This window comes from Branchiostoma belcheri, unplaced genomic scaffold, assembly GCF_001625305.1.
Source record: "Branchiostoma belcheri isolate BF01 breed outbred unplaced genomic scaffold, Haploidv18h27 scaffold309, whole genome shotgun sequence".
Taxonomy (NCBI): Eukaryota; Metazoa; Chordata; class Leptocardii; order Amphioxiformes; family Branchiostomatidae; genus Branchiostoma; species Branchiostoma belcheri.
Genome location: NW_017803920.1, coordinates 130,628 through 155,256, shown reverse-complemented (window position 1 = coordinate 155,256; position 24,629 = coordinate 130,628). Strand labels below are relative to the sequence as shown.

At 41.3% G+C, this 24,629-nt stretch overlaps 1 protein-coding gene across 1 annotated transcript; it reads left to right on the top strand.

Annotated features, from left to right (window-relative positions):
- Positions 1-9,344: 9,344 nt before the first annotated feature.
- LOC109474408 lies at positions 9,345-12,906 on the top strand. The gene is made up of 4 exons (XM_019774704.1): positions 9,345-9,581; positions 9,763-9,912; positions 11,166-11,603; positions 12,865-12,906. Exons 1-4 carry the CDS (start codon positions 9,345-9,347, stop codon positions 12,904-12,906), a joined length of 867 nt encoding a protein of 288 aa, XP_019630263.1.
- The last annotated feature ends 11,723 nt before the right edge of the window (positions 12,907-24,629 follow it).

Genomic DNA, 24,629 nt, shown 5'->3' with positions numbered 1-24,629 from the left:
GTATTAGTAATGACACAAACGATATAAAGACTTACTTGGAGAGCTTTTCGGGGCTGTTTTCCAAATCACCGGCGTCTGACATGTCAGCACATTGCAGCCAAATGAGCATGCGTTGTGAACTCTGACACTTCATCAATTAAGTATTTACCATATGGAATGTGTAGTGGCGTCCCGTCATTAATTAGTCACACCTCATCTTTTAGCATCTTTTTTTGCATATTACTACTCTGTCCTTCCCAAGATGCACACGCAAGAAGTTCTCTGAGAATGATAATAATTTTCTATTGCAAGCTCATGCCCAAAGGGTAATTTCAAATACAACAACAACAACAATTTTATTGTTAATGACATAGTTTACAGTGATAAGAATAATGAAAGTTACAGCTTACCATGATCTATTAAACATCGAGTAAATTAATGGTTTCAAAAGTCCAAATTTACCCTTTGCTGCTAGGTTCCTCGTCATACATGACTTCTATCTCAGCTGAATCTTCCTATGCCTTTTGAACTTCTGCCACACTAATACCCAGGAGACCACCCACTGAGCCCAACTTCAACAGTTCATTAACTTAAACTATAGCCCCAATCTGGAAATACATTTCATAGGATATTTGCCCACTATCTCCTGTATCCTTGACTACTGGAGGGCCTGGAGTTACTTGCTTACTCTTTGGGTTTCATTTCGCCTAAATAATCACTTAAGCTTTAAAACAGATTTGGTCGTTTATCTAGTGAGTCTGCTTCTACCAGGCAGTCAGCTTTTTGACGAGCTTGGTTTAACATTTGTATGCAGCTGTTCTCTTGCGAGGACATTTTTTTCCGACAGCTCAGAAGAATTTTAAGAAAAAATGTTCCTGCTCGCGTGAGGTTAATTTTTCATCTACATTATAAGATCAATCTGTGCCAAAATTAGTTATTTTGTTATTCTTAGCAGACTGTTTTTTTTCAAAGTTTACTATATTCAAATTGGGAATAAGATCGACGTGTCTCGGCCTGTAACATTATTCTTCTGACAAGTTCATCCCTTGGGTCACCATAGTGGCGTGACCTGCAGTTTTTATACTTCCCTAAGAAAACATATGGCGTTTTTGTCAGAGAATTTATTGAATTTGGAACTCTTTTTTTATAATTGTCCAATATGCAAGCGGTCTCTGTTGGTCACTTATACCCGTAATACGGTATATTTCGCTAATGGTTTTTATTTCAACTCCCCACACCATTATTGTACACAAGCAGCAAGGTGCACCAGGCAGGACTCTCAGTTGGTGTAAGGTGTCCCACGGTGTCAGTTTATTGATTTTTCAGGTCTTTTCGGAAAAATGCCGTAACTCAGCCGTAGGTGGTCAGAAATGGTTCAAACTTGGAGGAAAGGCAGTATACACCTTTTTGTTGTTAAATATTAATGCCATGCTGTTATATATCTTAGATTTTCATATTGCTATGTCTGATATAATGGATAATTCCTTAACAAAAAACGTAAATCGAGGAACTATTCCCAACATCAGAGACGTATGCTTTTTGGAGGGTACATTCTTACATCTGTCAACATTTTGAAACTGTTTTGGTATATTCAAAATATTATTCTTGCCTTGCATGAAATATGTTTTTGTTCATTGCAATGCCATAATTTGGGACTATAAAGGTACCAAAACTGAACCCATGCACTTTGCTGCGTAGGCCAAATGGAACATTGGAAACACGTTTTTAGCTAGGGGGCCTGGCTTTTAAATTCTCAGGAAAACTCGCCCATGCTAAAGTTCACAAGGTCGTCAGGTGCAGTTTCTTTGAGGACGGATCTCGGAGCTAAGGACTGGATCTCTCTGGTGACCTGCCTGTAGTCTTTCTTGTCGCGCTTAGACACCAGGACGAACACGAGAGGCACATGTTCATACAGTCGTCCTTCCTCACGAACGCGCTGATTTTAGCCAGGCAGAAGGCGCCCGACACAACTTGAATGGACCCGTCGACACAACTTGAATGGACCCGTCCATGTACCAGGTTTTGGCTTTTGCCAGCTTTGTCAGCCGACGTCAGTAGCGAAGATCAGGTGCCGGCGTTCGCTGTCGCCGTTTACTTTGGTCTTAAGTTCTGCCGTTGCCGATTCATTGCTCTCGCCAAATGCTTCGTGTTGCTAAGTGCGGGACAGGGAGCATCTCCTTCTTGTCCTGAAGAAGTGGGTCGTCCAACATCTGGGCTGCTGCCAGCACTACATCTTTGACGACTTTAGCGGACGTTAGGGCCTGTCCGCTTGGGTTCTCGCAGGCGGCGGTGACTGCGAACAGCCGGACCATGGAGTCTTTGGCCTTGTGGTCGAGTCCCGTCGCCTGGAGGGGTCGTCCCGATTCTGTCATTGAGGACATCGGAGCTATGCTGGTCGAGCGGTAAGTCTTCGATGAAGCGGGCCTGTCGGGGTAGGGATATCGCTTCGGAGCGTCATGATTCAGCTGATCGGGCTTTGATCCACGAGGGTAGCGCCTGGCTTGAGGAAGGTGGGAGCCGCTATGAGGATAAACCTGTTTCTGACCACGAAACCTGACCGACTGACAGGTCGGTATCATCCTGTCCCGGCCACCTCTTACGCGCAAAGCAACTCGGGATACTGTCGTGTTGATTACTGTCTCGAATTCATTGATCACTATCTCTTTTCTTTTTGATATGTCCTTCATTCCCACGTGGAGTAGGCTGTTCCTCAGATATTTTCTCCAGCGCTGTGAGGGTATCAGGGAGAGTAGGTACCCAGGTTGTTTGGGTATGTCCGCGGGTGGGCTAAGGATGTCTGGCTTTAGTTTTTGAGCGTTTGAATCTAAAGTAGAACTCGCTTTGAAAGGAAATTTTGTACAGTCATATAGAATTTTTCAATTGACTGTGTTAAGATTTAAGATGCCTATAGTACTATTAGTTGGACATAAGGAAGCTCACACTGTCTTGTTTTATGTTGATCAGTGTCTTGACGTCCAGCTTTGCCCCGCAAGTAGTCTCGGCATATGTCAACAGTGCACTGTACATGTCAGGCTCTGACAATCCCTTAAATGGACTGAACAAAAGTAATAATTTATCTTCCTTTCCGGTCACAATTTCGTTTCTCTGACAAAGCTGGAAGATGTGAAGGACTTTCATCCAGCACCGCTTCCTTCGCTGTGCCACGAGCCTGTATTCTTTAGCATTGTTGCAGCCGTAAAGGTACTGAAAAAGGAAAGTATGTACACGTGATTGAAATTAAAAATCTAACTTTAGTTAGATCCCGCCAATCACAAATATTCCAGGACCTACATTCCTTAATTTGCTTATGACAGCTATACAATCATTAAGATTATATCATGGTTTGTCACCCGATTCTATTGGATGATGTTTGTCCATTGGGGCCCTCACCGGCCGACGGTCAAGGGAGGCACTGGTCGTCACCGAGCTCCTCATATGACTCCTTCATGTTGGCTATGAGGGCTTTCCGCATAGCAATGACACCATCTTATTTGAGAATGTCGATGGGCGAAGTGAAATAACAAATGAATGTTCTATTAAAAGTAAGCAAGTGTGAGGACAACCAAGGAGGTTGAAACTCCTTGGGAAAACTAAAAAAAACTTAAAATATCAAAATGCTTCAACCTTTCAAGGTAAGAAATATCAATTTATTTTTGGGTACACATTTTATAAACATGTAAAAGAAAAGAAATTGCGAACAATAATAAAAAATAAACTACAGTATGCGATTAGTGAAACGTTTCCATTGTTGGAAATAGGCTGTACCGAACTACTTCTCATTGAGAAAACTCACAACCTCATAACTTCCAAACTTTAAGCTAACAGCTATTATTTTATTATCGGGATCACATTTTAAAGAAATATTGCAAACAATAATGAAACTAAACTGCTGGCTACGATCAGTGAAAACCATCACAACAACGTAACGTCTGATCTTAAAATTCCAGCTTCTGTCTGTGTTGGTAGAATTAGAAGTCATTATGAATGACAGAATACTACTTGACTTCCAAATTTTGGCATGATCAATAGAGAACTTTTAAGAAGCTTTTTAAATCAAAGATGTCACGCGGAAAAACAGTGACAACACATATACCATATACATGGTTATATAGCCAACATCCTTTTATGGTAGGCACTCCTATTACACGTAATGGTGCTATACTTAAATGAAAGCTAACTTTAACCAGCCTGATGTTGAGATGGGCAAGGGAAGATTCCTTGTTTAGTTGGGGAACTAGAAGGTAGAAGAGGAGGTTACTTTTGCCGTCGGCCTGCTTGTTAAGTCCGTTGTGCATCGTCGCATGCGGTAACCAATGCTCTGTTTTCTCTTCCTGTGGTAGTCCTCGTTCTGGTCAAATGCAGCTTGCCCAGCTGCAGGACTGCCCGGGGAATGACTCGCGCCCATGTACCGGTTTAACACGGTCGATGGCGGCGCAAGTTCCGACCGAATCGCCAGATCAGCGGCTTGCACGCGTCCTATATAGCGATTTTGGAACTGCCTTTAGGACATTGCTTCGCATAAAATTTGTTGGTCGTCCTTTTTTCCCTCTGTCGGTAAACGGCGTCTTGGCCGAGACAGTACTCAACTAGAGTCCCACGATCTCATACCTTCGCCAAATAATGTTAATCTTTATGACTTACAAAGATGATTCCTCCTGATTATGCAAATAGGATCCTCTTTTGCATGAATTATATCAGTTGATCATATTCTCGATCAAAAGACAGCCTTATCTTAAAAAAGAAAGCCATTCTATCATTTCCTTATAAATTATGCAAACGAGGTCCTTATTTGAATAAGTTATATTTAATGATGTTCACCTTCACTTAACTTTCAAATACCCCAATTATGAAATTCGAGGCATTTAGCATTATGGAATTATAACATTTTCTCATTATTTATGCAAATTAAGTGTTAATTTACATAATCAATATCTGCCTGTGTTTCTCTCGTTCTCAATTACATGTCACAAACTTGAATAGTCCTATAATGTAATGCAGCTGATTTCCTCAGAATTTCCTCATTAATTATGCAAATTACATCCAAATTTGCATAATTGTTGCATAATTATGTCAAGCGTCACTTAAGCTACCTACATGCATTCCAAAAATCACGACGATCCATCCACCGGTTCTTGAGGCATCCTCTTTTGGATATTTTTAAAGAAATGCCGCTGCAGTTTCTAAATAAGCCGTTAGGGGGCCCTAACTCACGTCACTTCTTTCCCAGCACAGGACCTACCTACCATCCAAATTTCGTGACCCTACCATATCTAGATCACGAGATATCAAAACCGAAAGTTCGGCTGCAGTACCATTAGAGGCCGCTAGGGGACCTTAAATGTAATTATTTCGAGGCCTCATTAAGATCTACCCACCTACCAAATATGAAGTCAATCCATTTAAGCCTTTTTAAGTTATCATATTGACAGACAGACAGACAGACAGACAGACACACGACCGCCTACGAAAACATAACCTTCTTGACGAAGGTAATGAGGCCCTGGAGAGCGTCGCTGTCGACCTTCGTGCGAACATAAATACATTTACAGCATCTACAATATACGCAAACAAATCTTAGACGAGCAGAGCAATTTCCATAATGGGGAGCAAAACACATTTATTTTAGAGAACCACTCAAAGTAATGTAGTAAGAGTAATGAAGATGAAGAAGCAAACATCAAATATTTCATCGTGTTTTCTTTGTCTCTAGTAGGGCGTACAACTTCAGTAGGACACGCCTGTAGACACACCTAATTTGCACATTTTCCAGTCTTGTAACTTTCTATGCTGTTTTCGTCAGTTCTCACGTCAACGGTCACATGGCCGCTGTCTATAAATATTTTCTGCTCAATTGAAGGATAGAAAACGTATAGATGCGTGAATATACGTACCCCTGGAGACATAACTTACAGTAGTTCAGTTCTGTATCGGCTCCAGAAAGCGTCTTGTTCAGTACAACAAGAAAGGGAAACGATCTTGCCATCTTTTCACCCGTGGGTCGTGGCGTCTCTGAGTACGAGAGAATATCGGTAGGCACTTAACCTTCTACTCTTTGATTTATCTAACGTTATTTATTTTTGTTTGTACTAAAATACATGTAATTTCTAGTAGAGACGCGATCGCTGAGTGATCAAATATTTGATACACGGCTCAGCGTCTTTGCAGCATTTCTGTGCAGAGTTCAGTTTGGTCCGAGCCGGCCTTCCTTTCTCTCCAAGCAGATTGACGTGGGAAGATCGTTTGCTTTTTATATCTGGCCCCTTTTTTTGTCGCTACACCACAAGACAACAGACCTTCTCTGACTCTGGCTAATGGATACTGCCTAGCCATTTTGATACTGTCTTTTTGCCACCGGGGATCCGCTCGGAGATTAGGCCACCCTGGCCTGATTACGAGCGGCAGTAACTTTCTGTCGCTTAAACGCACAAAGATATTCAAACCTTTTTTTTTCTGCTTGCTCAACATAATTTGTTACATTTTATGCTATAGATATAAATTAACTTTCATTCTCGAAGGCAATAACCCTTACTATGTACAAATAGGTAAATATGTAAAAAAAACTGTTTAGACCTTAGATCAAGTAGTATGGGTTGATTCACCTATTGTTTTGTACGTAGGTCAATTTTGTTGTACCCACGTATCTGTCTGTATGTATGATTGTCTACATGTAGTTAAGGACCTTACGAAAATCGCTGTACTTTTATTGTGTCAATGAAACTGACGCAATGAAATGTGATATCATCTCTTTCACCTGTCCCAGTGATGATGTTCAATTTATGCAGGTACTAGAGCGGGAGTACGGTTAAGAAAAATTACCTGGTACTAGCTTCCTATATTCCCTAACCTATATCAGCTGCCCGGGACATCTACCAACATGTTGGTGATATTCCTGGTAACGGTGACTGTTCTGGTCGGTCAGATACATCCCGCTCAAGCTGGTGGTATGCATCTCGCCTTGATATTTTTATGGGTTTTTATTGGATAAGTGCTGAGAAATTTATGGTCGAATTTTATTATTTTAGTCACTTGTTTTTATTATTGTAGTCACTTTAAGAAAAGAACTTTATTGCACAAGTGTACAAGGTACGTATGGCAATGACTACTACACAAAAAGAAAAATGTATAGAATCAAAATTAACAACCTAATTTCTTAGCATCTAGAGATTATACTGCACATAATCAAGTAGGGCTAATTATCAGTTTCGGCATTTTTTCTAATAACAAGACGGTCTTTTACTTATTTTTGCATTATTACATAAGTTATAGATTAGATATAACAGTTATTGATATGTTTTTTTTTTAGAAATGATGTTAAACGTCGTCGATAAGGTTAGTACATGCATTTCAAAGTTACGTTGTTTACAAATGATAAAGCATTTAGTAAGGTTTCTTAAGTATTAATTTTTATGTTCCTTTTCTATTGTATAATCATCCAAAACATCACTCAGTTGTAAAATATGTGGGGTGCTAAATGGTCAACTGTAATTTTTCTTGGTTTATCTTCGAAATTCACGCCGCCCTATCACTCTATATTTGTGACATCTTTCTTCTGGTATCAACATTTTTCATTTGCAATTTTATGTACAAAACGTCTTACTTTGATATGCAAATAGCCCCAATGTTGTATCGATAACAGGCTGTTCCATAAGAACGCAGGTGCAGCATGACCATAATCATTAGCAATTTAACATACGCACACATAATTAAGAGTTAGATGTTTCAGTAATACGAGTTGTATTTATCGTACGTTCAGTTCACCCCCTACTCGGGTACACTCCCCAGGAGTCTACAGGCTGGCGATGTGATTACAGTCAAAGGCGTCTTTCCCCAAAATGCCACTGGGTAAGTTATGTCTCAATAAATCCAACATATATCTGCATCGCTGGTTGGTGAAGGTCCGTGGAGACTTTTCGTTGAGAAGATTCATTTGTCACGTATAGATTCTTGCAACAGTGACAAGTTTGAAGGGTAAAGATACTGACCTACAAATTTTCGATGACTATCAGTCGATCTTCAGTTCACGGAGGGATCTAGTCTCGCGAGAGCGCGAGGCCCGAGGGCCCAGCAGACCGATGCAAGTCTCGGGCCTAGTCTCGCCTTCGACCTGCTGAATTTTGTGTCATATGAGATGGTTGCGACCTTCCCGTTAAAACGCATTGGAGATGCTTTTTCCTACTAAGCATTAGTGAGGTATCAAATCATGTAAGAACATAAGATAATCATGATATTCAAGGCAATATCTGTTGCTAACTATTCCAACACAACGTGGGGTGGGAATAGGCAAGGGTTCGCTAAATAGTCTTGCTTCATATTATTATCAAATATATGGTCACAACAGTCACAATACGTGTGTGTAGGGATATATGTTTTGCATCCTATAGGCTGGTCTTACCGTACATGTATCCTTTCAACTGTAGTAATAACCTGTATTCTTTTCTCAGGGGCGCAGTAAACCTGAAAAGAAGCAACCAAACACCACTCCATTTCAAGGTGCTTTTCAACGACAACTACGTTATTTTGAATAGTAACTTGGGGAGTTGGGGTCTGAGGATTACGCGATACATCCCATTCATCCGGGGAACCGACTTTACCATGACCATCAGGGTGACTTCGGAGGTTTTCAAGGTACGGAGCGGTGCTCTATTTCACTTGTATAGGCTCAGGTTGATCACTTAGTCGATGGGAGAATTTCTTGCCTTTTTCTTGCTCCTTTTAAAATCCATTTTCATAACGGAAACACGGTGATGTTTACCTACATGTTGTTTTTGTTTCTATCACCGTCCAAGGCCTGTAGACACACCTAATTTTGCACATTTTCCAGTCTTGTAACTTTCTATACTGTTTTCGTCAGTTCTCACGTCAACAGTCACATGGCCAATTTCTATAAAACCTCTCGTGTTGTCACGCACATATACATTTTCTACATTTCAATTGAGCAGAAAACATTTAATGTTTTCTGCTCAATTGGAATGTAGAAAGTGTATAACGTTATGTGCGTGACAACACGATAGGCATTACAGTTACTGTAGCTCAATTTTGTATCGGCTCCAGTTCATCATTCTTAAAAGCGTAATTGCTCTGTGACAGGTACACATGGCATGACTTTAGGCCACAGCAAGTAATCTTTATGGATGACATCTTCGCGCGCATTAATTTTCGCCTGATTTTGAAAAAAAAATTTATTACCCTCTGACACACTATGATACTCACGCTATACCCAGCAGTGTCTGGTCGCCATCTTGAATTTTCGCGCGACGCGCAATGTTTCATGGGAAATTTTAGACTTCTCGCACATATTCTCGCGAGAATATCAGCGCGAGATCTAAACAAACGCACATTGCCGGGGAATTTTAACTTGCTAAAACATGTCGTCGGGTCCGATTTTCTCGTCTCTCGTCACGGACAGCTCTCGGAGCAGCCGTAAGAAGTCTGACAGTGCTTTAGGCACAGAGTTTACTCTAGTGTGTGACCGTGTCCCTCTTCGAGACCCTTCTCCTACCGTCCAGCGGTTTCTCTGTTTTGTTTTCGACAATGGATCTGGAGCTATGTCAACACTGCCGATTGATGTGGGAGGGGAGGGGATTAGCTTGTCAGACATGAAGGTAAGTTATTATTTATACCTTACAAAATTTCCATCATTTTAAACTGAATTATGTACATAGCTTGTGAAATAATTCATCAAAAATGACCATGTTTTTATGGTCGTTTTTTTGGTCATCTTTATGGACAATGTTAAGAAGTGACAGATGATTGATGACATATTTTTATTATAATTAATTATAGGAGGTGAAAGCCATGCCCCACATAGCAAGTGGCTGCACAGCGGTCTGCCCCCCCCCCTTGCCACCCAAACCTGGGAAGGACACCAAACAAGTCATCCTCTGGGGTGGCTTGGACAAGAGGAGGTGGTGCTGTTCAAATGACCTGACTCAGGTAAGATAACATCTTCTGTTTATTTCATAGTAGAAATTCACACCTTTTCTCCCTATTTATTGTGCCATCATTATGACCTGACTCAAAATAGTTTTATTTTTCAAGAGGTGTATTGAATCTCCACAAATGATAGTCTTATGGAAGTGATGACACTGCGAAAGCATAGTGTTATTCAATTTAATCTCCACCATCATAAACTGCTGTACTAAATAATTTGAAAGTCAATGCTATGAGATCAGAAATAATCAGTATAGCAAAATATTACTGATACCTTACATTGGAACCAAATAGTGATGCTATTGTAATTATTACCTTCGCCAAGAAGGTTATGTTTTCAGGGGCGTTCGTGTATGTGTGTGTGTGTGTGTGTGTCTGTCTGTCTGTAAACACGATAACTTGAGAAGGCCTTGATGGATTGTCTTGATACTTGGTAGATGGGTAGGTCTTGATGAGACCTCAAAATGATTAGATTTTGGACCCCCTAGCGGCTTGTTATGGTACTGCAGCTGAACTTCCGGTTTTGATATCTCATGATCTAGACATGCTATGGTGATGAAATTTAGATGGTAGGTAGGTCTTGTGCTGGGGAAGAAGTGACCTGAGTTTAGGCCCCCTAGCGGCTTGCTCTGGAACTGCAGCAATATATTCTTGAAAATATTCAAAAGGGGATAACTCAAGAACCGGTTGACGGATCGTCGTGATTTTTGGTATGTAGGTAGCTTACGTGATGCTTAATATAATGATGTGACAATTATGCAAATATGGATGTAATTTGCATAATTTATGGGGAAATTCTATAAATCAGCTGCATTCCATGATAGGACAATTGAAGCTTGTGACATTGGTAATTGACAACGAGAGAAACACAGGAAGATATTGATTATGTTAATAATGACTTAATTTGCATAATTAATGAGAAAATTTTATAATTCTGTGATGATAACTGCCCCGAATTTCATACTTGTGGTATTTGAAACTTGAATTGAGGTGAACATCATTAAACATAATTTATTCAAATCAGGACCTCATTTGCATAATTTATTACGAAATGCTAGAATGCATTGTTTGTTAATATAAGACTGTTTTTTGGTTGAGATTATGATAAAATGATATAATTCATGAAAATTAGGTTCCTATTTCTTAAATCGGGGGAATAATCTAATCTATAATTTGTCAGTCATAAAGATTAACATCATTTGGCGAAGGTATGAGATCGGGGAACTCTAGTTTTTATTATATTATTGCTGTTGCAGGTTGACATCACCATCACACCGAAGACCACCACAGCCAAGGTCTCCATCCTTCCAGGGGACAAGCAGGACGGTGTCCCATCTCCGAGAACTGGCCACACCCTTGTGGCCATCAGCAGCTTGCAGGCTATTCTGTTTGGCGGGCTGGAACTGGCCAGCAGACACGTGGGACTCGGGACATGTGCGCAAAGCTGTAAAGATGGGTACTTCTATCTCCTCGACATGACCACACTACGCTGGAACAAACTGCCTTTACCACCACTGGTCCCAAGAGCGTACGACTCTTCCACATGGGTACCTGCGTCATCTACCATGGTGATTGTAGGTGGAATCACATACAGTGGTCACTGCCCATCCGAGCGTTTGTCAGTCTCAGATGTAGTGTGCCTTAAGGTCTCTGATACTAGCCAGTACACTCTGACAGAGATTCATATGGAGGGGGTGAGAGATTCTTATGTGTCAAGTTCATCTGCCTCTGCTCTATGTGGTGATCGTTTTGTTTTGTATGGTGGTTACCATCACGATAAGTCTGGTCTCCATCCACCAGAGCCAACTTGTGACTTGTATGTCATGAACCTTCAAACAAAGAAGGCTGTTGTGCACCATGCACCTACGAGAATGGCCAGTGCAGGCCATACATGTCTGAGATTGATTGATAATAGTGTAGTTATGATTGGAGGCACATGTAAATCTGTCAACTGTTGTACCAATCTGTAAAAAGCTAAATAATGTATTTTGATCTTGATTTGTTTTCTTGTTACAGATTTGTTGTGCTTTACTGTTTGTGTACATGTATCAGGCCTCGAAATTAACTTTTCTTCCTTTTGTCCCAGCACTGTCCCAAAAATAAATTTATAATAATTGTCCCAACCTTTTTTGGGAAGTATTGTATGACTTAAACTTTATTTTGCTTACGTTCACTCCCAGGGGCAAAATAATTGCAAAGTAGGCAGGAAATTCGGTGGGACTTTTTTGGATCCTTAAGTCAGGACTTTTAATTTCGAGTCCTGATGTATGTATAGAGATTGACTTCAGTCTATGAGTATGACTGTAAAAATGTTGAGCTTTGCCTCTATTACTAGTACTTCACTTAATTTATTTGGAAAAGGACACATCTATCCATCTATATGGTATATGCACAGTTGATAGTTGAGGTGACAGAGACTGCATTTGCAACTTGTATATTAAACTATATCTATAAAAGTGGCTGCAATAACTAGCTGGTAATAAAGAGGAAAGACTGTATATCTAAGTAAGACTAATATATCAAGATGACATAAAACACAGAGACTTTCTGGTGTTAAGTATGTACAGTGAAGTTTTATTTACATTTTGAACATGCACGTGCATCCAAGATATATCATTGACATAAAACACCAGCTTTCTGGTGTTTAGTATGTGCAGTGAAGTCTTATTTACAGTTTTAACATTGTAATTAGGCAATTAAATTATTACATACAGTTTTAATTTGAGTCACTTTCTATGTCTGCTGTACATGTTCTTACATTATGCCCTACCCTCCCACAACGCCCACAGCACAGTGATCTTTCTGTCACAGCTGCCTTATCTCTCAATGTCTTGGAGGTGTATAGCCAATGAGTGCATAGAACATCTCTAAGACCATTGTAAGTATTACCCTTTCTGGCATGGCCTAAACGAAGCTGGCGAAACAGCTTATTCCCTGCCTCGTTACCCTCGCTAGAGAGAGCTCCTACAGACCCTAAACCAGAGGGATGCTCAATAAGCTCCTGTACATGCTCAATAACCTTGTGTAGATAGTTGGTACAAGGAGCATAAGGGAAGTGCGTTTTAAGGTCATTAGCCATTTCAACTGCTTTGGCCTTATACTGGCGTACTTCATCTGACATGTCATTCAGTGGCCAGTTGGCCCTGTACACCTTTCTTAGCTGTCGAAACTTTGCCAGCACTTCTACCAATGCACTTTTTCGATCCGGCTTATCAACAAGTGCTACTAGCTTGTCAGCATGTTCAGCCTTGAACAACTCCCTAGCATAATTGCCAGCCATCATTAAGGTTGGGTTTAAGCCAGTTGGCTAGTTACATCATACAGACGTGCTTTACACAACCGTTTGCGCTGCAAACTCTCAGGGGTAGCCCTTGTCTTAACACAACCAACTTCATGCTGACCAACGTGCTGAAGGGGTTCAATCACTTCACATCCATTCGCATAGTATTTACATCTCACCTTAAGTGTATCATACACGTTAAGTAAGTGTCCAGTCAAGGGATTGACATCCTCATCAAGTGTCATTGCACCACGACATGGTGGACAAACACCAGCCCTCTTGAGCCAAAAATCAATACAATTACCACAATAGATGTGCTGACAGTTTTACTTATCACTGGGCTTTTACATGGAACTCCATGGCACACCGCACAAAGAAATGTAAAGGCTACAGCCTCGTCAACAAACCTTCCTACTTCCATACTGTCAAACTCAGTGGCAGTTTCAGTGGCAGCCCCACTTTCAACCTCAGATGACTCGTCAAACAATTTTCGTTTGTATGTCATTCCATAGTTCTGACCTGGCTGGTATGTCGTAGCTCTGACGTCAGCAGAAGGTGGCTGGTATGTCGTAGCTCTGACGTCAGCAGAAGGTGGCTGGGATGTCGTAGCTCTGACGTCAGCAGTAGGTGGCTGGGATGTCGTAGCTCTGACGTCGGCAGTAGGTGGCTGGGATGTCGTAGCTCTGACGTCAGCAGTAGGTGGCTGGGATGTCGTAGCTCTGACGTCACAAGAAGGTCACAAGAATACATCACAAAATGCGCTTATAGATTAGCTATTTGTTAAAAATTCTTAACAATTGATAAAAACCTGGGATGTCGTAGCTCTGACGTCAGCAGTAGGTGGCTGGGATGTAGTAGCTCTGACGTCAGCAGAAGGTGGCTGGGATGTCGTAGCTCTGACGTCAGCAGAAGGTGGCTGAGATGTCGTAGCTCTGACGTCAGCAGAAGGTGGCTGGGATGTCGTAGCTCTGACGTCAGCAGTAGGTGGCTGGGATGTCGTAGCTCTGACGTCAGCAGTAGGTGGCTGGGATGTCGTAGCTCTGACGTCAGCAGTAGTAGGTGGCTGGGAAAAAAGCCTTCGATTCTGTGTGGCAAAATGGGTTATTTTACAAGTTGTTATCATCAGGTGTAGGGGGGAACTTTTTTAAAATCATACAGACAATGTATTCAAACATAGAATACTGCGTTAAAACCTCAAACGGCTTATCAACGTACTTCAAGTCCACATGCGGAGTCCGACAAGGCTGCAATCTAAGCCCGCTCCTGTTTAATCTGTACGTTAACGACCTTCCATCCTTACTAAATTCACCACTATGCGACCCTGTCACTTTAAAAGACATTCCCTTTAATAACCTTTTCTGGGCAGACGATCTCGTGCTCCTATCTAAATCAGAAAATGGCCTCCAAGAATGCTTGAAAAGATTAGATAACTTCTGTACAACATGGAAACTGACAATTAATAGAGATAAAACTAAAATAATGATTTTCTAAAAAAATGGACAAACAAATAAAAATTACCGCTCACCTTTTCAATCACAGGGCCACACAATAGATATATCATCCTCGTACACGTATTTAGGAATAGATATAACTCCCTCAGGAACATTTAAACGGGCAAATAAACAACTTAGAACTAAAGCCCTCCGAGCCTCTTTCAAACTTAAGTCATTACTAGCAACAAATCACAACCCATCCATTACTCTCGCATTAGAACTGTTTAATACTCTAGTTAAGCCAATTTTACTTTATTGTGCTGAAGTACTAGGACCAAATATTCAATGCAGGGACCTAATTTTTAAAGGTATAGAAGAATCTCCCAACGAAAATATACGGAATATGTTATCTAACATTCTATCCCCGATAATAGGACCACAAGTAAATATCCTTGAAACAAATCGTATCGGGAGGAAAGCTGACCCTCACTCTAGCCGCCCTATACTCGCCCGTCTAAAGAAATACAGCGAAAAACTGAACATAGTACATAACTCAAACACATTAAGAAATCAAAACATATCTATAGAACAACCTTCTATATCATATGAAGTACCCGACCTAGAACATGTTCTCTTAAACTACTACAAAATCCTTCTCCGTGTCCCCAGAAGCTCCGTTACCGCCGCTGTAAGAGGAGAGTTAGGGGCGTTTCCTTTATACATAGACACTCAAACTCACCTCATCAAATACTGGCTTAGATTACACCACCTGCCTAATGATAGAATTGTTAAAAAAGCTTATGATATTGCTGTAGAACAGGAACATGATTGGGTTGTTCATATACAAGATATGTTATGTAGACATGGTTTCCAAAATGTTTGGTTAAACCCAGCGGTTAACGCCAAACATTTTGGAAACGTGTTCAAACAACGTCTGAAAGACACGTTTGTTTCTGGCTGGAGGCAAAATATCAGAAATTACAGCAAACTGCAAACCTATTCTACATTCAAATCTGACTTCGTTTTCGAGAAGTACCTTTCGTCCATCCAAAACAAATCCTTCGTTACCAACATAACCAAAATGCGAATCAGCGCACACTGTTTAGAAATAGAAAAAGGTCGTCATAATAATGTACCAGCCACTCACAGACGCTGTCCTACTTGCAAACATACTGTAGAAAATGAAGAACATTTTATGTTAACATGTCCGACCTACATTGAAGAGAGAAAAACACTTATGATCGCGATTAGCAACAATACAAATATAACATTACCTCAAACAATCTCGGATACTTTTACTTTATTTATGTCATGTCCAAATGCAATTTCTCTATACATAGGCCAATACATATCTAATGCTTTATCCAAAAGAAATCATGTTATATCTGACCCAAACAACTGATGCCTATTACATATATCATGTATGCCATATCCTACACCATACTGAATCAGATACGCAAAATAGAGTAGTAATTAGTCTGTAGTTTTAGAGGTCTCCTATACATATTTATGTAAGCCATGTTCAATGTATACTGTATCACGTTTATAGATAGTGTAGTATTAGACAAGTATTAGAATATATAACCTCTGTTAAATAGTATTATATAGATGTAAGTAATAGTGTAGATACCGAATTGACATATTGTACTTGTGAAGAACGAACTTGCCATACATTGTACCTGCTACAATTGTCGTGCAATAAAGTTTTGATTTGAATTGATTTTTGTCGAAGCTCTGACGTCAGCAGAAGGTGGCTGGGATGTCGTAGCTCTGACGTCAGCAGTAGTAGGTGGCTGGGATGTCGTAGCTCTGACGTCAGCAGTAGGTGGCTGGGATGTCGTAGCTCTGACGTCAGCAGTAGGCGGCTGGGATGTCGTAGCTCTGACGTCAGTAGTAGGTGGCTGGGATGTCGTAGCTCTGACGTCGGCAGAAGGTGGCTGGGATGTCGTAGCTCTGACGTCAGCAGTAGGTGGCTGGGATAGAGAGAGAGAGACTGGTTTATTTGTGCCTTACACAAAGTACACATAAAAGCCTGTAAGCAGCCATATTTGGCTGAATTGGAAAGGCTTTAAAATACATCACAAAATGCGCTTATAGATTAGCTATTTGTTAAAAATTCTTAACAATTGATAAAAACCTGGGATGTCGTAGCTCTGACGTCAGCAGTAGGTGGCTTGGATGTCGTAGCTCTGACGTCAGCAGAAGGTGGCTGGGATGTCGTAGCTCTGACGTCAGCAGAAGGTGGCTGGGATGTCGTAGCTCTGACGTCAGCAGTAGTAGGTGGCTGGGATGTCGTAGCTCTGACGTCAGCAGTAGGTGGCTGGGATGTCGTGTTGGATGATGTAGGGCGGCCCCTTCTTCTTTTGCAGTAGCAGGTACCATCTGTTGTGTGTGGCTGGAAGATGGCCATGCCTGTCCCTGCCTTTGATTTTCTTTGCAACTTGAGACGGCATTTGTTACAAACGAACTGTGGATGTACATCTGGTGAGTCCTGGCTCACATCCACATTGTATGTTTAGCGGATCACTTCTTCAAATGTCAGCACTTTTGCATTCCATCCTTTCACAAGTTTCAGCTTGCACACCCTGCATACAGTCTTGAGGTATTCTTTGTGCTCCTCCATCTGTGACACCTGAAATGCATGTGAAGATGTGAAGAACATGTTAACATTCAACGTCTAATATCTAGCTAGACATAGCAGCATGGACTCTTGGTGCTGTCATGCGTTTTAATTGGTTCAGTTCAGAGTCAAATTGTCTCTCTAGTTATTTAAAATCTAATTCGGGGGGGGGGCGTGGGCTGCTAGGTTTTGCATCATTTATTTTAGTCTGTTAACACATTCAAATTCTGTTTAAACAGAACTATTTACCAAATCCAGAACATCCTAGTATTTTAGGTCTATATTCTGTATTATTCCATACAGTATAATCTAGGGGAACGAGAACAATGCACACATTTTTTTATTGACAAAACCATGCATATCCTTTGTGTCGTAAAAAGTACGGTCGCGTCGTTGAATGGAAACATCTCAAAATGGCTCCCAGACATGTCAGGATACCACCCAAAAAACGGCTAATTCCGGAAAAAATCTGTACGCAAATAGTAGTTACTCCAAGACATCATTAAGATCATCATTTACCCCCTGTGGAGCAAGTCATTAATCTAAAAATTCATAACTTACCAAAAATTCGCCGTAAAAAGCTCCGGTTTTCGGCTCCTGGATGCTTGGACTCTCCCCTTTTCAAATCGAACTAGTGCGCAGGCGTACAACAAACGACTCGTTCCCAGGGTCTTTTGCGCATCTCTAACTACTTAAAATTCAGGGTGCCCTGGGGTCGAGTTACTCTGGTCACGTGTGCACTTAATGAGCAAGATGACCGCCGACCTTATGCACATGTAAGTTTTCATAGTGTGACAGAGGTCAACATGCCGAAAATGGGAAAATATGTCTGTTGCCATGACGGAGGGTGGATGGCAGATACGTAAATAACTATTTAGGTTGGAGACAAGAAAAAAAATCTGATTCAATGTTTCGTTTTTTACTTTGATGCAGGGATATGTGATGCTGGCTGGGTATATGTGATGTTCTCACTGAATCAAAACCATTTGTACAATATTTAGTCAAAATTTGAGAATGTAGGAACCTTGTTTTTTCGGCCCACCTTGGTGTTTTTTTCGCCCGCTCGCATTAAATTTGGAGTCTGCGGAGGATGTCATCCATAAAATTTACTTGCTGTGGCCTTAGGTCCGACATCACGGTATCATTTCTTGAAAAACATAATTTTATGTTTTACCTTTTGTTGTTGTTCTCTCTCTGTTCTTGACGATGACCAATGAAATCACATCAGTTTCTGTGTGTCCGGCAGAACGATAGATGGTCATGCAATAATATAGTTCGTAGATCGATTACAAAGATAAGAATTTGTAAATTTAATATAGAATTATAAAGATATTTAAAAAGTCCCTCGTGACCCTCATGATATTGAAGACGAAGAACATTTTATTTTGAATTGTACACTATATTTTGATAAACGCTCAAAGCTGTTCAACCTTCTCTCAACAGAATTTGTTACATTTAATGATATAGACAAATTCAATTTCATTCTAGAAGGTAATAACCCTTACTGTGTACAAATAGATAAATATATCAAAGAATGTTTAGACCTTAGAACAAGTAGTATAAGTTGATTCATATATTGTCTTGTATGTAGGTTTACTTCTTTGTATTTGTCTATATGTCTGCATGTTTAAGACCTTACGAAAGTCTCTGAACTTTTGTTGTGTCAATAAGGTTCTATAAAATGATTAATTATTTGAGTGATACAGCCTTTGTAAGACTTGTATGTTACAAGACGAGCAGTAGGTGAAACATGCCACACGTGCTTTATTGTTTTTACCATTCTACCGGCTGCAGATCGAGGTTGACGGTCAGTACTACACAGAGTACGCACATCGCACTACCATAGATGGAGTGAATGTGGTTCAGACCTGGGGCATCCTGATCTACAACCTTTACATCATCAGTATGTATACATCACCACCGTTTTAGGTCTTCCTATTAAAGTATTAACGTTACAATAATAATTATTATCATAGTATACTTACCTCTATTCAAGAATATTTTGCCTTGCTATTTAGTGGCGATGCCTCGGACGGAAAAATGTTCACTGCATTATGATTGCTTAGCAAACTTTTAAATATTGCAATTTTTGACAAGGTTCGCGTGATAATATAGTACTTAACGTATCCAAATGCATGTGGAATTCACATGTCTATAATTCCAGAGATTATATTTTTTTAAATGGTTACATTGCATGAAGAGTAATTCAAGAAAAATAAGTTTGGTGTAAAAATACAGATTAAAATACATGAACTAGAACTTAGATATATTTCTTTGTTTATTTGTTTATTAAATTAACAACAGGTTCGTCAGTGGAGCCTGTGGGTTGGTGGCCTCTGAACGAAGCATTCGGCGCGACAGATGTCACCGGAAACGGAAATGACGGCTACGCAAGTGCAACTCAGTTGGTTGGAGGCCCGGCTGGGCCAACATCTCAAGCGTTCTTGTTCGGCGGCAACACGACGTCCTACATCGAGATTCCCAACAACGGCATTCTGGACGTCCGTTTCTCCTACACCATACTGGCTCATATCTATCCTACAGGGGACAGGGGACCGCTGTTTCATTACGGTCGAACCGACTGGGATGTTCACTTCTGGCAACATCCAATAAACATGCCACCGAACCTATTTAATCGGTAAGTAAGGCAATGTTGATTAGATTAAATGGACGACACCCTCTGGGAAACCAACGATGCGAGCGTGCGGATTAAAAAAAAGTTTGGCAAAAAACAGGCCCGAAAAATAGTAGATTTTGGACCTACTGAAACGTCAGCCAGGTTACTGTTTTCTATGTGGTAATAAAGGAACCTAAGATTCCTAAGAGTCACCAGTCTGATGTAGCTATTTGCGGCATTGTTTTTATTTCAGGCCTAGGAACAGGAATGGTTGGTATTGTCCCAGTGCTACCGCGGACGTCCTCACAAAGAATAGCTGGAACTACGTCGGTGCAACTTACGACCACGTTACGGGAAAGGCAGCTGTTTGGCATGACGGCGCCGAAGTTGGAAGCATCGATGTCGGGTCTATAGAGTTAGCCACCCAGCGCGAGATCAGGGTAGGATCCCTGCTTTGGGGTAGTTCCTTTTCCGGACGGATGTCTTGCCTGCAGCTTTACGACTACGTCTTGGGTGAAAACGAATTTGCTGTAGCAAGGAGGAAATGTGAAGGTAAAATAGTCGCATTCATATCTTACGGTCCAACACACTTGTGCAACTCCATATTTTGACATCGTGTAGTCGTTTTGTTATCGTTGAAGTTGGTCGTCATAATTCGTACAGCAATCTGGAGATAATATTGACAAAGATAAACTTGAATGGGGTAAAGTTGCCAAAGAGAACGATAATAACGATATCAACACAATGATAATACCGATAACGGTATAATAACATAATAATATATATTGTCTTTCATTTGTTTCTAGGAACGTGCCCGTATGGTTGGCATCCGGCCGGATATGTCTGTTACAGACTTTTCCATGAGACAGTCAATTGGGAAACCGCTGATGCCAGATGCAGGGAAGAAGGAGGCCGGCTAGCCAGCGTTAAGAACGAAGACACACACAAGTTTCTTGCTGCACTGAAGAACATGGAAGACCGAGACAGTCACGTCTGGATAGGTCTACACGACTGCCTTAGCTGTAAGTAACGTAAACTTCTTCACCTGTAATGGTGTGTACGAATTGTTTCATTATGTATTTTAATCGTGTTAAGATGAGGTTCTTTTGAATGTTTGATGTCAATTTTGAAAACGGAACTCCTTTTGACGGACTGCAGTAGCAGTAGTTAGTGTACTATGTCATTTAGTGTACCGAAAGACCTTCTTTGTGCTGTACTACTATGGCCAGGTAAAGTAGCTGCATTGAGTAGTAAACATGACTTAATTCTTGTGCAGGTTTCAATCTCGCTCTGCAGAAGACTGCGTTCCAAACCAGCACCCATTCGGCCTTTGGGGGTCCCAGCAATGCAGTAGATGGTAACACCGATGGAAACTATCATTCTACCTCGTCCCCCTGTATGCACTCCTTGATGGACATTTCCAACCCTAGCTGGTGGGTGGATCTTGGTCAATGGTACAGGATTGACAGGTAAATTTGACTCATTGCTATCTCTTGCTTTGGATAGAAGGTTATTGGCTTAGTGAATGTTTGTGTATGTGATAGCTGAATTTCACTTGCACAGTTTATAATTTCACTTGCACAGTTTATATAAAGGGCCAAATAATGATTGTTTTGTTTTTTTTGCTCTACAGAGTAGTCATCTTCAACCGTCGGGACTGTTGCTCGGGGAGAATCAACCCCTTTAACATCCACATCGGGGATTCTGACCAGGTTGCCGCGAACCCCAAGTGTGGTGGTGATCATCACATCGCCGTGAACCAGCCGTCCATTTCCGTCCCGTGCCAGGGGATGTGGGGACGGTACGTGGGCGTTCGCCTTCCCGGTTCCTCCCGAACCCTGCACCTGTGCGAGGTCCAAGTCTTTTCAGTTGCAGGTTTGTGTTTGCTATTTGATATGGCTCTGGCATTGTTACCTCCACCAGAAGGCTAAGCGATCGTTTTTGGTATGGTGGAGGACTGTAGACTTATGCGTCATACATGTAAGTCTTGAAGTCATGGATGCATGTTCGTGATTTTGGCAGGTTACCGTTGCGAAGACAAAGGTCAAGTTCGAAAATGGGGCCTGAGGGAGGGGGTCCTATGGCACTGCAGTTGACCCTTTTGTGCTTGTTGGTTTGTTTGTTTGTTAGCAGGATAACTCGAGATTTTGTAGATGTGTGTTCATGGTTTTTATTAGGCAAGTTACTGTTGATTTGACCAAGGACATCAAAGCTATCTGGGACAGTCACTCCAAAAACAAGGCATCCTTAAAAATAATTCTCTTGGCATGGAACAAAATAAAACCATCTGTTTCAGACGATCCTCAGGCAGAGTGGATGTGGGCAGACGGCACGCCTCTCAGTCAACAGGACTTCAGGCGATGGACTTCGTACAGTCCTGACCGTACCGAGGAACACTGCGTTTGGTACTGGGCATGGAGGGATCAATCATGGCGAAACCATTGGGAAGATGTCCTCTGTTCGCGTATCCATAAGTTTTTCTGCGAGCGAGGTTAGTTCTTGAATCATCAAGTAGCATCAATCATGACTAATGAATTGTTGTATGTGCCAGCTACTAAGTACCTAGTACCAATAAAGATCAATAAATGTCCATGAATTCAAAAGTAGCAGACTTATCAAGGATTGAGGTGTTAAAAAAACTCATTTTTCCTAAAACTGTGATAGAGCGGATCTCCCTGCCACCAAGTGCAGTAGGAGTTTCCTCACTAGGTAGCTTAAAACAATGTTTATATACTGAGATGTTGAAAAGTTAGGTGTAACAAGTCGTTCGGTGTGTTACGTTAAGGGAAGGTTATACTGGTTATACAGAAACAGCAGATACAGCTACAGAGTGCACATGTTCCCTTTAACATTTGTCGCAGCTGGTAAGGTGACTAGAAATCTAACATTTCATCATTCACTATTTTTCTTTCAGTAAACCCGCCAGAGAACCTGACTTGCAGTTCAACAACTACGAACTCCTTCGAAGTACATTGGCTGTACACAGAGCTGTATCCTGACACCCCACTATCAGGATACCGTGTTTGGTATCGACACGTGCTGGACGACATCTACACAGAGCCAACCGAGGTGACAAATCCACCTCCAGTAGCCGAAGCTACCAGCGTCGCCTTTTCCGGTTTAAAGAGCGGCTCTATGTACAGCGTCTCAATTCATGCACTGGTGGGAACAGCTCAGAGTCTTGATGTCATGGTGCAGTGCATTACTGGTATGGGATAATACTTTTATATGATTTCTTTTCAACCCTCTATTCTTTATGTTTCCTTTTCAACCAAGCTTTTTCTTGTGTTTTTGCACAGGTCATAGATGTTTACAAACAATGGATTTCTTAGCAAAGGATAGGTTGGCTTGTGGAGGTCTTATGCATTACAAGTAACCGCAGACACTCATGAATATAAAGTTGTGATTTAAACTTTACCACTCATTAATATTGAAACAAAATTATTGAAGATCAATATCCAATGATATTGTCAATAAATTGTTTCAATTTTAACCAGTTCTAAAGTTTGAATCACAACTTTTTTATATATCCCTGGATAACTAATCTTCACAAACCCACCGACGCTCATGTTCCATATTCCAGAGACGGACGTTCCTGTGTTACTGGCTTGTGCAAATGCAACTTTGTCTTCGGTTGCAGTCAGCTGGATCAGCCCACAAGCGCCACTCGTCGGATACAGAGCAAACTACATTCTCATTGACCAGGATAACCCTACAACGATCACCACAGAGCTAGGATCCGGAAACCAGTCCCATATACACCAGGGTGCCCTGGCTGATCGGGAGTATCACGTGACGCTGGTGGCAGTTGGGATGTACAAGGATAGCCTGCCAGTCGACATCACCTGTGCAACAAGTGAGTTATATGGAAGCTCCATTTCCAACATTTAATACTGTTTTGCTTTGTAGTACTTAGAATATTTACATTACAGAACACCCTCTACAGAATATGCTTATACAAAATAGCCTTCCGCCCCTATGTACTATCCTGTGCCCTCCCCACATTGGTACTGAACAGCCTTCCACCCTTATGTACTATCTTTTACCCTTCCCACATTAAAACTGAACAGCCATCCACCCCTATGTAGTATACTGTACCTTCATGACATCAGTACTAAACAGCCTTCGACCCCTTCTTGTATGTACTATCCTGTACCCTCCCCACCATGATAGTGAACAGCCTTCCACCCTTATGTACTATCCTGTACCCTCCCCACATAGGTACTATACAGCCTTCCACCATTATGTAGTATACTGTACCCTCCCCACCTTGGTACTTAACAGCTCTCCACCCGTACATAGTATGCTGGACCTTCCCCACATTGGTACTGAACAGCCTTTCACCCATATGTAGTATACTACACACTCCTCACCTTGGTACTGAAGTGCCTTCCATCCCTATGCAGTATACTGTACCCTCCCCACAGTGGTAGTGAACAGCCTTCCAACCCTACACTATGATACTCACGCTATACCCAGCAGTGTCTGGTCGCCATCTTGAATTTTCGCGCGACGCGCAATGTTTCATGGGAAATTTTAGACTTCTCGCACATATTCTCGCGAGAATATCAGCGCGAGATCTAAACAAACGCACATTGCCGGGGAATTTTAACTTGCTAAAACATGTCGTCGGGTCCGATTTTCTCGTCTCTCGTCACGGACAGCTCTCGGAGCAGCCGTAAGAAGTCTGACAGTGCTTTAGGCACAGAGTTTACTCTAGTGTGTGACCGTGTCCCTCTTCGAGACCCTTCTCCTACCGTCCAGCGGTTT

Bases quoted from the DNA above. Each gene is read 5' to 3' on its own strand.
- LOC109474408 (XM_019774704.1), top strand. From the start codon at position 9,345: ATGTCGTCGGGTCCGATTTTCTCGTCTCTCGTCACGGACAGCTCTCGG. The intron at 9,913-11,165 runs GTAAGATAACAT...TTGCTGTTGCAG, and splicing joins GTTCAAATGACCTGACTCAG to GTTGACATCACCATCACACC. The intron at 11,604-12,864 runs GTGAGAGATTCT...TACCCTCGCTAG, and splicing joins CAGAGATTCATATGGAGGGG to AGAGAGCTCCTACAGACCCT.